The sequence below is a fragment of the Corvus brachyrhynchos genome, unplaced genomic scaffold (genome assembly GCF_000691975.1).
Source record: "Corvus brachyrhynchos isolate BGI_N302 unplaced genomic scaffold, ASM69197v1 scaffold239, whole genome shotgun sequence".
NCBI classification, from domain to species: domain Eukaryota; kingdom Metazoa; phylum Chordata; class Aves; order Passeriformes; family Corvidae; genus Corvus; species Corvus brachyrhynchos.
The window spans coordinates 2,917,012-2,932,798 of NW_008246057.1; the positions used below are offsets into that span (position 1 = coordinate 2,917,012).

The window sequence follows — 15,787 nt, forward strand, 5'->3', positions numbered from 1 at the left end:
TGAAGCTCGGCAGAAATGAACCATGTAAGACTAAGGGCAAGAAACAAATTTTGAAAAGAAATAGCAGGATGGCTTGTTAACACACTAAAATCAACATCTGCCCTCACCATTAAATTAATAAGCCCTTTTCACCCTAGAAAATACTTTCAGATCTTTTCTTATTCACTGGATAGAAAAGCTGTATTTCACTATAACCATTTTTTCACAATTATTTCAATCTAGGTCAAAGCTGGGGCAAGTCTTAAAACTGCCTCCGAACATGAATGCAGTTGCTCCTGGTTGGTTGTTAGCAGCCCGTCCATACAAACACAAGCCAGTAATCTGGTAATAATATCTTTCAAGAAAATAAACTACTTTCCTGTCCATCCCACTTACATTTTTCCATTACTGAGTTGCTTTGTTGTCAAAAAGACTAAAAGAGGTACAGGATTTGTGAAGTTTACTTGTATTTAGACAAGTAAAATCTGGGCTATTCTTTTTCTTAATGTATTTAATTGATTCCATCCTCAGTAGTAGCTGCCTTTCATTATTATGCAATCGCCTTCAAATTATTTTGATTTAACTAAATTTTATTAAACCTCCTACAAAGCTAGCTATGCCAGTCACTCTTTGTACATCTTAAAAAAACCAAACAAAAGAACGAAAAAAAAATCACCACAGAAACAAATCACTGAACAAATAACAAATAAACAACTAGACAAGTAATAAATAAACCAGACCTTGGGATTAAGTTTTTCAGAAATAATTGAAAGTAGTTTGTTAATCAATACCAAAAATTTCTAACTGGAGTAACTCTGCTTTCAAAGAGTCAACATTAAAATCGTCATCTCATTGTTGTCATACTAAATTGAGAAATGAATATCTGCATATGTCTGCTGCTTCTCAAGATTCTCTTGAAAAACGTTAATTTAAGAAATGTGTCTCAAAATGCCAATTTTGTAAAAAATTAAACATTATGATAAATATAAAAATATACCCTATATATAGTTATGCATGAATCCCACCAGAAAACAATCCATAACATCCAACTTCTAGTTAATGTAGATCAGTATCATAGACCTCACTTTGCAGCTTTGAGAAAAGACAATCCAGTGTTAGATCATAATAGTTTTAGCCTAGCTAGTCCCTAACTAACAGGATTTATTTATTGTAACAGGTTAATTTATGATGACAAGTTCAACTTGAAAAGCTCAGCTTCTAGAACAACTACTTTAACTTCCTCTACAGGAAATACGCTTATTTGAAGGCACTGCTGGTATTTTCTGTGGAAAGAACACAAGATAACCAGAAAAGTCTATTTGCAATGCCTCTGTTATGATTGTATGCAATGATTCTTAAGAGAGCCATACGCCAGTTTGGCACTGTAATTCAGGAAAGAAAACATTCACTTACCGCAGTGTGACTGGAAAACCTGTGGCTTGACTACCTGATTGCAGATATTGCACACTACAAGATAGAAATCATCATGAGCTGGATAATGGCCAAATAAGTGCATATCTGTGGGAAAGTTAAAAATATATACAAGAATTAGAAATTATGCTTTAAATATATATTAAGAAAAAAAATTGAAAATACTGTAGGGCCATTACTGTTATATTAATTTATACAAAGCAAATGTATGCATTGCTCCATAAGAGCTTCTTACTATGTTAAAGAGATGTTTTTTCCCTCTTTTGGATTTCAAGGTCCTGTACTAATGCTGCAGTCTTATCCCTCAGTCTGAGTCAGAACACAGACTGCAACACCTTTTCTTAACACTCACTGCCAAGAAGTGGAATAAGGATTTCTGTACTGGTCTGTACAGAATACTGTACAAAGGAATATTGTTTTAAAAATCTCTGCCTAAAGATCCTTATAGAAAACACGTTGCATAGGTTATGCTCCAAGTTATAATATTCCAAGCTTGACTATAAGTTGCTTGAGAAAGGCTCCTGCTTAAAAGCTAGTTATAGTAACCAAGGTCAAAGACCCTACAGCTTAAAATACAGCCAGGATGCCATGCCATATGAAATTTCTGATTCTGTGCAAATGCCCTTCCCTAGTTCCAACACCCTGCTGTTTGTCCCCAACAAATACTGTGGGAAAAGACAAAGTTGGTTAATGAGGTATTTCTTGGGGATGGTATGAGGAATTTAATGAAATCCACAGACAGGTACAGTCAGATGATGACAGGCACTTGTCCCTCTCAGCTGAAACACATAATGCAATACATGCATTCTTAAGCCATTACAGACAGAGTAAAATGGGCTTAAATTACTAACTGAAGCCCTCAGAACTCCAACATTACAAGTGAGGTAACCTGTTCTACTCTTCATTGCTATAACTTAAGAACAAGCACACATACTCATCTACCACAGCTCAGCTTAAGAGGACAAAACTCCAGTCACTTTTATGCATTTCAGTGGGATCATGTCACCATACTCAGTGTTGTTAATGAATGTGCTGCTGCATTAGTAACCCCATGCCAAGTACTGGCCCCACAGATCACACTACCTCTCCGATTATAAAAATAAAGATGTCGTAAATTTCAGTGGTATTCAGGAGCATCTGAAATCTATTACAGAACTTGCAAATGCAGACTGAAATATTAACCTGGTGCCTTTTAAACAGGAGGAAAACTGAGAGGACAAACGTACAACAGCAGCTGTGATTGATAAACATCAAAAACTAAATCCTACTTCTGCAGTAAGTCACGCATTTCTAAAAAATAGCGATTTCTTTCAAAAACTGACTGAAGCAGGTACCTTATTTCACTAGTTCTTAACCAAAGCAATTATTTTGGCCCTAGAACTACTTTCACAAGTAATTCTGCCCTGGTCTCTGGCACTGTAGGTAACATCACTGCTTATGATGCCAATACTTGGCACAATGAAGTGTATAATGTCTTCAGTTCCCAAAAAGCCCAGAGGAACGGGACATCACACTTATGGGAATACAGGCAGTACCACAAATAGATCCAAAGAGGCTCACTCAAGAATTCTTGGGCACAAATCAGCCTCACCAACCTGCAGGTATTTCATAGTATGATATGATGTGAATTGTTCCTTTATCCACTGAAAACCAAACCCCTTTCTCTTACTGCTTGTACAAGGCTATGAAATCCAGTTGAAAGGTTAACCAGACATGACACCTTTGCAGTGCTGGTCTTGCACTAACCAAGCCTTTAAATGCAGTACAGCCAGATGAATGCAACCAACACATTCAGCCTAAATTTAAAAGAACTCCAGTGGTGAGGTATAAACTCCCTTGGTGTAATTAGTGTTAGTAGTGGCAAAGCCAAAAGTGCAAAGTTTGGTTGAATCAAATCTTCCTTACTGGTAAAACAAATAAACAAAACCCTAAGCAGCCACTAAAACAGGTCTTTTTATTTTATTTATTGTTTTAATATGGTAAGTCAGCAATCTTAAAATTTATTTTACATTGGCAATTCTTAGCTGGATAGTTTTGATCAGAACCTACGGATTTCCAATAGCAGCACTGTGAGTTCCACAGAAAGGAGTATTTCTTCTAGGTATGATTTGACACAAAGTCTCAGCTCAAAAACATGCATTTAAGTATAGTTATTAAATATTTTAAAAATGGTTAAAACATCTCAAAATATCTTTTTCTGTTGTTTGAAAGGTACGGTGACAATCTTCTTATGAAAACATATAGACTTTGCCCTTCACAAACACAAAAGTTACAACTGTTTTCCAGTTGAAATTCTTTAAGTTGATTTAACCTTCACAGGACTGTATCCTAACCTTTAAAACATGTCCAGCTCTGAGGCATCTAAAGCTTGGCTGGGTTTGAGTCTGAATTTTTATGATTTCTTGCTACAGGAAGTAAATTACAAAAAACATAAGGTATTAATACTGGTGAAAACCATTCAAGGACATAGGTGGGAAAAGGAATCAGGTTAGTTCACAGGATCACAAAACCATCTACCTTTTCACCAGGCACTGTCAAGGAGAGAGAGCAGTGAAGGCAAAGTCCTGGTACCCGTGAGCTTGCTCCACTACCCTGGCAAACACCACTGCACCTAACAGGTAAATACCACCATTTGAGGGTTTTTTTCATACTCCATATGGGTTGATACACAAAGAAACTGCACAGACACGTAGGAGAACACACCAAAATGCTGCTGAGAGACACACCAGCATCAAAAGGATGCACAGGTGCAGAGTAAGTCACATTCTGAAGCAGCACTTTGGAAGTTTTTTCATTTTGCAGATGCCTAGAAATAGCCCAGTGGAGGGGCCAATGTCCATTGTAAAGGTGAGTTTTCTGTATGAACTGAAGTTATTAGCCCCCTCTCAAAAGTCCACTTAAAATAATCCAAGAATCTCAAGGATACAAGACTGAAGGTTGAAAATAAGAATCGCAGCACAGAACTATACTGTTATTATTGAATCAGAATAGATAAAAAACTTAAATTAAAAACTATCTTTCAGACTTTTAAGATTCCTTAAAACTCTCACTATGCAAGAGTTTTTAAAAGAGGAAAATTCATCAAGTCCAAGCAGGTTCAACTACCTCTCTTAGTGTATTCATGCTAATAAAATTGGCAGAAATCTTTTTTCATGATTAAACTCATGATTTGTAAGCATACACACATTATATACAAATTACTTTTCAACAGAAATTGCACAAGATATTAATATTGGCTCGCTACAAATTCCAACTGGGGATACACTTTATTAGATGTAATAATATTACAAAATGCAATCCAGATCAGAGAATTTACAATGAATAAAGGAAGGAACATTTGAAATTTAAAAGAAAGTAGAAAATATAAACAGCTATATATATTTTCATACAGGTTTTTCTGTTTTTAATAAGAACAGTTCAATGCTGCCATGTCCTACTCAAAGCAACCAAGACTGAAAGGTTATTTTGGACACTGGTACCATTCTTAGATCAGATTGCAGCCATTTGACAGTTTGGACCTTCTGTGTGCAACAAAAAAAGACAGTAGCTTCTCCAAACAAAAAACTCTTCTAAAGGCAATAATCCCATCTCCCTGCCTGCTTAGTCAGAAGCAATGGTGATAAGCTTTTCAGAAAAGATTACTTTTGGGGAAGAAAATATGTCTCTAAAGCTAGCGCAGGAAAGACTTCTTCATGGAAAGAGGAAAGACCACTGAAAAAGACAGGCAGTAATTATTGAATAAGGTGAGTGACTATCAAATGGTACTGAAATAATTATCAAGGCACAAAAAGAACAAGGAGGGACAGAAAAGCAACTGCAAAGAGTATTTATTTTCTACCAAAAACTGCCAAGCCCCTGAAAGTGAAACAAAGTGACCACGGTGTGCATGTCTCCCTGCACACTGGCATGGTGACCTGCTTGTTCCCTGTGTGTCAGTACAGACACAAATGTGAGACACAAAGGGCTGCCCAGCCTTTCTGCAAGGTACAAGCACTCCACAGCCCCCATCACAGTCCCCTCATTTTACTGGAAGATACTTCCAGCAGATTCAAAGTAGACTGTCGATGGTAAAAAGAAGTGGTAACTTATTTTTCAGTACCCACACACTTTCCAGAAGGTCCATCCACACATACCTCTCTCCTTACACTTCTGAATCGTCATCCACTCAAAATGAAACACAGCTGACACAGCCGTGCCCGTTGATACTATCAATGACAAAAGCCTTCTTGAAAATGAGCTACTGAACTTACAGGATGCAAAAGTGGCCCATATCATGGGAAAGATATTCTGTATAGGTGGAAATCTGAGACAGCAAATGCTGACTGTTTGAAATTACTTTCATAGATTAAAATCTTAAAATATTACTTGGTCTATACTTTGCTATGGTACTCGAAAAGTGAATACAACTTCTGCCTGTAGGTTCTATATTACTAACATTTGCAAATAAAAAGAGCTGTAGCCATATGACTTAGTTTTGTAAGAAAATTTGGTGAAATGTGCATTAAAAACACAAATACCATAGAAACAACAGAAAATGTTGCTTCTGCAAATTGTGGCACAAACATAAAAAGGCAGGTGTCAGATACCACTTTTTATCTTCTCCAATAACACACAGAAAGGAATTATTTTTAGTAACAATCAAAGACAGATGACTTATATGAAGTTCCTTCTCTATTATTATATAATTCATAATCATTTACATCCCACTGTATAATAAAACACAAGCTAGAAATAATCTAAAACATTCTTTCACTGCAGAATTAAGGCTGTCAAACAGTAAGACCTCACAGTATTGCGTGGGAAATCAAGTTTTTAATGATGATCTTTTGCTATAAATTATATACACTTTAAGCATTCACTTATATATCTGTTGCTCCACTAAATATACCCACAAAGCCTGCTTTGAAAAACATTAGTGATGTTTATGTGCTGAGAGAGAAGGGGCGGGAGGAGAGGAAGAGAAAGACTATTCAAGACACACTGCACACTGGTTTAAAATTAACAAAGAAAAGCTAAAAAAAAAAGCAATGGCAAAAATGGCAATGGACAAAACCAAATACATGTGGTTCTTCTGGCTCCTGGAGTTACACGTTTTTAAACTCTGTGTCTAGAAATGTGCCCAATATTTCCCTCTTGTTCCACAGAAGTGACAAATCTGTACATCATTCAAGAACTGGAGTAACGTACAAAATCTTTCAGTGCAGTAGATTACTTCTACATTTAAGATTACTTAAAAAACTAAGTCATTCGAATGATGAATTGAAACTTGAAACTGAAACAATAAAAAGACAATCTTCAGGGCATTATTCAGAAAGCAGTTAAATACGCTTGCATAGACAGGCTGGTCTTATCACAGAAATAAATGTCACACCTTTCCATTTAACATGAGTCTATTCTCCCCTGAGTGCAGTTTTCCTTTCTTACACAAAAACCAGTAAGTCACTTCAGTAATTAGTTCTCCAGTATAAATTGCATTTTACCGCTGAAAATGTCAGTCACAGTTGCAAATTAATCACAGAATGATTTAAGCTGAAAGAGATTGCTGGATGACATTTACTCCAAGATCCTGCTGAGATCGTGGCTAACTTCAGGGTCAGCACCACGAAGTAATCCTCAAGATCATTTCTTTTCTGATCAAAAAATGCAGTCATGGTTAAAGTAATCATAAAGTTGAGGAAAAAATAAAATTAAAATATTCATGACAGAACTAATGTAGGACCAAACACAACTGTCATAAGTCCTGACTGATGCCCTTCAGGTGCTAATACAAGACACTTAAGATTCTGCATGCTAAAAAGCCAAGTGAGAAAGAAAATCAATGAGAAGAAAACAAAAATACTGGCCTTCTCAGCAACAGCAAAAATAAATGAAACATGACTGTGAGGAAGAAAAAAAAATGCAGGGAAAAGGCAGCAAATAGACTTAAGCGTCAGTGTGGTAAAGAGTCAAGGTCATGACACCTTTAAACCAGTCCAGTACGGTCAGATGGTATGCAGCCTCCCAGGTTAGAGCAATCACGAGGACAGTGGCAATCCTAAAGAATGCTGGGAATAGTTCATTAATTATAGTGTACACAATAAATACCACCCCCAATGACGCAGAAAGACTTTGTACTCCGCTGCCTTATCTAGGCATTGGTACTGAAGATAGAAGTGGTGCTTTCCATTCCCAAAGACCCATAATAAAAGAAAAAACAGAAGTTCATAATTGGGAACTAGTGATCTAAACAAATATTGTGGATTAACCATATCTGCATATCTTTTGTAACAACCTTTGTTTGGAAGGGATTATAAAGTAAGCTATGCAACACTGACTACTATTTTGCATGAGACACCACATGTCAATAAAGAGAAAAATGAAATAAGCATGGGAAAATGCGACAATGCTGTTGTTCTACAATTCTGAAGGGTTTTATGTAATTTATGTAGGCTATTTGCCATCCCAGTCTAAGGTAATTTGGCAATATAGAACCAGAATTGCCTGGACTACCAAATTAACATATCACAAGAATACTGGAAAACCCAAAACTCACATGTAAAAAAGTATACAGCATACCTATGACACCAAGAAATCTCAGTTTTTCATGTCTTAAGCCATCTAGAGAATAAGACAGCACCTAATGTAAGTTTTTCCTCCTTGAAAAACAAACTTTTTAAAACTCCCCTATATGGAGGCACAGGGCCCCTTAGCTCCTGGGGTAGGCAGAATATAGCTTGTCTGCTTATGGAACCTTTATTTCACTCCCTGTACAACTCAGAATTTAAACTGATCAAAGTCCGGCTCTGGTATGGTCCTTCTGGACTCCAAGCTTCATATTCCTGCCCCTCCCTTGTGCTTGTACCATCAATTAACTGATTACACAAGGAGTCAAATTCAAGCCAACTCTGAATCAGCAGCAAAGCAATATGAAGGACAGAACAAAACAGGAAAAGGTTTTCTGACATTTTCATTCCATAAGCTGCCTTGCTGCAGAACCTCATGACTGCTACCATCAGCATGAGGAGAATGAAATGCAGAGCCCAGAACTGGACAGCAGGAGGGCCAACAGGACCAAGATCAGTTCAAACTGCAGTGGAGCAGTGGTGCCTCTCTAGATTACTCTGAAATCCGTCACACAGCTATCTGTGCAATATTAAAGGAAGACACTTGGCTCCAAAAGAAGCTTTATAAAACTACTTGCCTATCGGTTAAAAACAGCAGTAAATGTATTTATTAATTTGTAACATATAAAAAGATTCAGAAACATTTCACTGTGCTTGTGTGGCAAGGTTTTGGTAGTGGGGGGAGCTACAGAGGTGACTTCTCTGAGAAGCTGCCAAAATCTTCCCCCATGTCCAACAGAGCCAGTGCCAGCCAGCTCCAAGACAGACCTGCCACTGGTCAAGGCTGAGACCATCAGCATATTAACGCCTCTGTAACAACATATTCAAGAAGAAAAAAAGTTTCTGTGCAGAAATAATTGTGGACAGAGAATAGAGATGTAGAGAATATGTGAGAGACATAGCCCTGCAGACATCAGGGTCAGTGAAGGAGGGAGAGGAGGTGCTCCAGGCTCTGGAGTTGAGATTCCCCTGCAGCCCATGTTGAAGACCAGCCTGTCTCACCACGGAGGTTCATGGGGGACCCCACACTGGAGCAGGTAGATGCCCAAAAGGAGGCTGTGACCCCATGGAAAGCCTGTGCTGCAGCAGGCTCCTGGCAGGATCTGTAGCCCCACGGAAAGAGGAGCCTACGCTAGACCAGGTTCGCTGGCTGGACTTGTGACCCCCTGGGGGACCCACACTAGAGCATCCTGTTCTTGAAGAACTGCACCCCGTGGAAAGGGACCCGCATTGGAGCAGCTCATGAAGAATGGAAGGACTCAGGTTGGAGAAGGTTGTAGAGGACTGCCTCCAATGGGAGGGACCCTCCCTACACTGGAGCAGGGGAAGGACTCCTCTCCTTGAGGAAGCAGCAGTGGCAGAAGCAACATGTAATGAACTGATCACAATCCCCACTCCTTGTCTCCCTGTGCTGCTGGGTGGACAGGAGGTAGAGAATCGGGAATAAAGCCTGGGAAGTAGGGAGGAGTCAGGGGAAGGTGTTTTTAGGATTTGTTTTACTTCTCACTATCTTGCTCTGATTTTGACTGGTAATAAATTCAACTAATTTCCCTAAGTCAAGTCTGCTTGGACTGTGACAGTAATTGGTGAGTGACCTCTCTGTGCCCTTATCTCAGCCCATGAGCCTTTGGCTATATTTTCTCTCCCCTGTCCAGCTGAGGAGGCTGGTGATAGAGTGGCTTTGGTGGGTACCTGCGTCTAACTAGGGTCCAACCACCACAAGCACATAGTCAACCTTCACATAATTCCATCTGTTTCTAACACTTCCTACTACTGAACTAATCTTTAAAACCAGATTCCCATTTTGCCATTTAACTTTTCAGTTATTTTGTGCAAAGTAATCGGAAAGGGTAACTTTCACCTTATCAGTTTCTGCACACAGTGACTTTCCTGCCAGCCCTTCAGTTAAGGAACCTCCCCTTTGCAGACACAAAGGGTGCAGGTACTCAGAGACCAATGTACATTTAAGAGAGCAGGTTATAAACCACTGAGGTCTGTTTGGATGACTATGAGAAATTTGGTTAACACTTTCATTTTACTTTTTTTACCATCAGAGTTTAAACTAAGGGCAAATATAACATTAAAAGTTGCTAAAATATATTAATAAATAGTAGTGAACATTTGCATTGGACACTGCATTCCAGGGCCGGAGTGACAGAGGATGGCACTGGAAAGGGTCAGCTAGAGTAAAGACAGCCCATTCACCAACTTGGCAATGCTCTGCACTGGCCCTTCTCTTGCAAGTCTGTGTGGAACAATTTGGAAAGTGGAACAAGGCTGCAAAGCAAGACAAAATACAATTTAGCAGGGTGAAAGTCAGTAAAACCCATGTTTGTAATTGAAATGGACATCACTCAATTACACAGTATCTAGTTTTCAGTAAGGTTAAGTGTAATTGTAACATATGAAAAACAGACAACTGTAACAACTCCAGTAATATCTACAAAATCGTCAACTGTTTTTACACTTTGCTTTAATTATTAGATTGCACTTTAGGGAAATTATCTAAAGGAGCTCTTTCCTCAGGAACTTTGATTTTGAATTGCCTTCTATTTTACATATAACAACATATTTCAGGAACTAGAGCCATTGCTTATGAAGTTAGTATTATAAAACTGTACAAAGTCAATACCCAGAAGAAAATCCTGCTACATTGTAAAATAGATACCAGTTAAGTATATTAAGATCCAAAGATATAAACAAATGAAAAAAAACAAACCCAACACCCAAACAAAAAGCCTCAAACAAAAAAAAATTTTCCACAAATCACAAAAAATTTTTCACAAATGTGCCTCAAAAATCTAGGTGAGCAAAATACAAGGAAGAAACAGGCTTTTAATGTGTTCAAAAGCAAGCTACCAGAGTCACGTAAATGTAAACAGTATCTTCAAACAGACCAACAGGTTAGCATTTAGATCTGGCTTTTGGGATTTAAGATGTGTGCCACCAAATATCTCTATTTTCCCAACCAGATATACTCAGTCTAATTAAAGATATCACCTCCAGCTACAAATTTCATCTTGCTTATATCTGGAACTCTTCAGGACAGCAATAATATTATCCAATGACAGCAAAAATTAAATAACTGAGGGCAAGGAAAAAAGACACATTATTTATAAGTATCCAGACTATGTACTCCATATTCTGAAGAAGAGGTGATGTTCCATCTGTAGAAAATACAGCATAACTGACCCCAGACTCCTGAGTATGGAAAGCACAGCAAAGACCTGATCGGGACTTTCTAACCCTGCAGATACAGTGGATTTCTCTTAGATCTCACATATATCGCAGTCGCAGCCGGGTTGGGGTCTGTGGCTCAGAGCCAGGAAGCCATGACTGATCCAGAGAGAGTGTCCTGCAAGGGACAGTCTTCCAGAGGTCTGCGGCGATCCCTCGGCCGCTGGGGATGCCTTCGCAGAAAGGTGCCTGTCTCAGCAGGCTGTCAGCTCTTTAGTGACTCCAGCTTTTGTTCTGTGAGGCAAACCCCAGGCTGGACCAGGAGGAGAGAGACGAGAGGCTTGTTTAGCAATTCTGTGTGAAGCAGCTTTATTAGTCCGCACCCTGTGAAGGCGAGGCTAGGGACAAGCTCTCCAAACTCAAACGGGCAGAAGGGTAAATCTTACAGGGATACAAGGGTGGGTGTGAGAGGGTAGAAGCCAATGGGTTACAAAGAATCTACATAGGGTCTCCCGGGGGATCATGGTTCTTGTTTTCTCTCACCCTCACCACGAAGTGCTGCCTTTTTCAAGGGGATCTTGCTGGGAGGTTATGCAATCGCCTTATCTCAGCAGGCCTCTCTCCAGGGCAGGGGCTGGGCATACCCCGCATATCACTATCAAAAACCTGGGAGAGTGAGCATGGCTGCACACAGGTGTGCATACAAAGGATAGGGAATGTGCAGGAAAATCATCAGTCTCTACATTAGAATTCCGATTTCTTAACATCCCACGGGCATGGAGAGGAACATAACGAGAGGAATGGCTGGAAATCATTTCTCTCATTATTCAAAGCAAATGTCATGCACCTTGACCAGGCAGTCTCCACAAACCACCATATAGCAACAGAACAATTCTTTCTTTCTCAAATATGTATCGAGAAGTCTCACTGCAAATGAGACTTGTCAGCACAAGTAGTACCCTTCATGGATGATGGCACTAAATTTCAGCTCAGATTGATGTATAGCTCTCCAGAATCAGACGTTTGACCTTTAGCAACAGTTAGAGGGTTGCACCACATCCATACTTTCTGCAGCAGGTAGACTCTGACAGCTTCTATGCTGGGAAAACACACCTTGACACAGGAAGAGATGTCATCTGCAAGTTAACTACAATAACTTAGAAATACACGATGCTTCAACTTTTGATTTTTCTGTATGAAGATGATTAAGCTTTCTGACACACAGCCAAATAAACTAAACAGGTATGGAAACATCATGAACATACTGGTCCTGCAGAAGCAGTGTGATGAAGATTTGGAGATATCAAATGCTGGTTGAAAAAGAACCAAAATAATTTAATAACCCATCTGTAACTTCTCAACAGTACCTCTACTACACATCATCTTTAGAGCGAGTCAGAGTGAGTACTAAAGTGGTTTTTCTTTATTTCTCCCCATTTCCCTCATGGCTTCAATGATCTTATATTGAGTGAACAAATATTAGTGATCCGAAAAATAAAGTCTGAAAGGAAAATAACTTCTCTGATATTTAATGACATTTTCTTTTAGTTTTTTTTTTTTTTTTAAGGAAATGTTGAATATGTCATATTAAGGACTACTAATAGTCATATTAGGGACTACCGAATTTGCAGCAAAAAGACAGAAGTGTTTTAAATACAATTAGTTTGCAATACTTTTAGTAATTCCAACATTTGGAGTGCTAGTAATGAAATACTACAAGGATAGCAGGTTCTCTTCTTTCATTTTCTTGTCAATGCACACTAAGAAAAAGTTATCTATGCAGTAAAATGGTCCTATGGAGAAAAATCCCATGGGCAAAAACCCCATTCATTCCTGTTTCTTCTGTGCAGACCGCCATGAAACAGACTTTAATCCTCCAACTGGTGTTTCCTTCATAAACACTCAGCAAGACACAACTGGCACTCACGCATTCGCCTGCAAAGCTGTATTATCTTCTGCAGAAGAGCGACTCTGGTTTAAGGCAGTACAACTGGACTGAAGGAGAGAGCTGGCTTAATTCCTGGCTCCCAAACAACATTCTTGCATGACCCTGATTAGATTTTTCTGTGCCTCAGTATCCCATCTCTAAAATCAGGATAATATGCTCTTTGTCTGCCTTGCCTGTTTAGATTGCAGCCTTTCAGTATTCTCTTACTATTTGTCCATACACTGGGACCACAATGGGGCCCTTCATTTTGGCTGGGACCTCACTATGACAATAGAACAAGCAACGAATAAGATAACTTGCAGCATGTTTTAGAAGCAGCGTGTGACAATCTTTACAGAAATCCTGTTTTTTTTGATTAAGAACAGAAGTTATTAAGGGTTAAAGAAAGCCTTATAAAAATGAAATGTTCACAGCTTTCTAGGCCAGCTCTTTAATAACATTATTATTATTATTATTAAAAATTAACAATGAAAATAGCATTATCAAAATAATATTTCTCAGACAATGACTAATTTTTGTAGTAAGGAAAACAATTAGTAAACAAGCAAATAAACATTGAGAAAAATGAGATCTTTAATCTCACCTATGTAATTTTACAAAATGCTAGGTATTTCCTTGATCTTCCCTTCTCCCTACAACAAGATCCAAGGCCAAGTATTTTAATATAACTCTCTTCTCACCCAAGATGGAGAGTGTCTGCTCATTTTTAATTAACAGCTGGATATTAAATGGAAATGTATTGTCTAAATGTACTGTCTAAAAGGACACAAATAATTCTTATGCCAATTCTCTGAGCTTTTTCTGTATTGCCTCCTACCTATAACAGCACCTCTTTTCAGGAATATTGCCTCTCATGTCACTCAACTCTCTGGAAAGTTACTTTCAGATAGACTTTCAATAACATCATCTTTTTCCTTCACACAGTTCCAAATGAAATAGATTAAGTTCTCTTTCTTGTTGGCATACAGATCAAGGTACTGCTCAAAGTGTTTAACTGTGGGGTTTTTTCAGTTAGAGGACTTTATGTCAAAGAAAAATATATGAGAAAAAATATTAATGGATAACAAGATGTAGAAAGATGAATGAGAAACTTTCTAACCAAAGTCCAAACATTCAAAATGTCTACCCCAAGGCCACTTAGACAAAACAGTTAAAAAATTTCTACAAATTGAAGAGCAGCCTATAGTTCCACTAACATACAACTCCAGAAAAAAGCTCTCATTTTAAGAATTCTGCTCTCAAGGGAATAATTATCTTTGCAAGTGCAATCAGTCAAATACTTGTACTGTCTGAAAAAGCATATATACCTCATCAGCTCTTACACTGAGATTTATATAGTACACTTACATTCACACCACAAACATTTCCCAGGATAGGAATATGCTCCTACTGGTTCAACATGTTGCCTACAGACAAACAAGTCAGGCAATGCAGCACTCTGTGCTGGTACAGTAGTCTCTTCCTTATTCCAGGAGGCAAGAGCACAGTTTTGCTAGACTAACCGAGTCCATGACGAGAGCCTGCTGCACACCTCAGGGAGTGTTCTTACCTCTAACAGACACAACCCTTAAAGAACATGGTCATGAAGGGCTCAGGTCAATACAAGTCTGTATGCCACTAAAGTGAACTAAATGAACATATTAAAGAATATGTACACACTCCATTCAGAGGTATTCCGTTCCTTCCACCTCCCTCCTTCCTCCAGAAGTGCTACTAACAGTTTCTTAAACATACAGGATCAATCAAAAAATAAACCTTTGCAGTTAAAGTGACCACTTTATAAAGGAGCAAACTCCACTAGCAAGATAGGCGCATGAAATTTGCTGCCATTAAATGAGAGTAAAAATAATAAAGTTTTTTGTTCCTACGTCAAGCAAAAAAAGGCCTTAAGAATCTTGAGGAGACTTTATCAACTAAAGAATGAGCAGAAGAAACTGTAAGTATTTTCCCTCAGAAATATCAAGATATTTCAGTTCTGAAGACTTTAAAAAAATTTACAGGGCAAGCCTAAAGTAACCTGCCCATCTAGTAGTATGGAAGAAGCAAAAGAAAGAAATGAAAAGCAATGGAATACACACTTATTACTTGTATCTGTCATCAACTTGTTATGTTGCACAGCACCTACTCCTGAGACAAATCATTGGTTTAATACTGTCACTCAAAGGCATACACACTAATATAATAAATGCTATTAATGGAAGCTTTTAATAAAAGAAAGAAGCAGTTTGTCAGCTCAATCACATTATTGTTGTGCTTCGATTTCTGCCACACTGAATACTGCACAAGTCATATTCTCACCTGCACATACGTAATACTCACTACCTAACAAACAAAAAAAATGCAATGATTTTGTTTTCTTGTTCTCAGAGACTTGGGAAAGCTTCAGATGTCTCTGGAGCTGTTTTTTTGCTTCCTGGAAAGGAGAAAAAGGCGGCTTTTGTGAAATGAACTACTCGAAATATAGGAAGATAACAGTTTTTCCTAATTTTAATCTTAAGTACATGACTACAGACCACTTAACACTTCTTATGCTGCAGTCTGATGCCTGTCAACTTTGCTTAGAAGCAATCTCCCTTCCAGCATTATACTATTCTGAGGATTTGGGCGTGCAAAGCAATTGTTCATTTATTTCTGTGGATTGGGGTGTAGG

At 38.3% G+C, this 15,787-nt stretch overlaps 1 protein-coding gene across 6 annotated transcripts in view; it reads right to left on the reverse strand.

Moving 5' to 3' along the window:
* Positions 1–15,787, reverse strand: part of ATXN7L1 (ataxin 7 like 1) — a 112,503-nt gene that overhangs the window by 73,131 nt on the left and 23,585 nt on the right. For 5 of the 6 annotated variants that reach the window (XR_001865743.1, XM_017745936.1, XM_008642522.2 and 2 more), the window contains exon 2: positions 1,393–1,497. The exons of the other annotated variant lie outside the window; for it this stretch is intronic. Coding sequence is in view for 4 of the 5 variants with exons in the window: in XM_017745936.1 (XP_017601425.1) it covers positions 1,393–1,497 (105 nt within the window). In the remaining variant the exon portion in view is untranslated. The remainder of the gene's footprint in view (positions 1–1,392; positions 1,498–15,787) is intronic. 6 annotated transcript variants of the gene reach the window in all.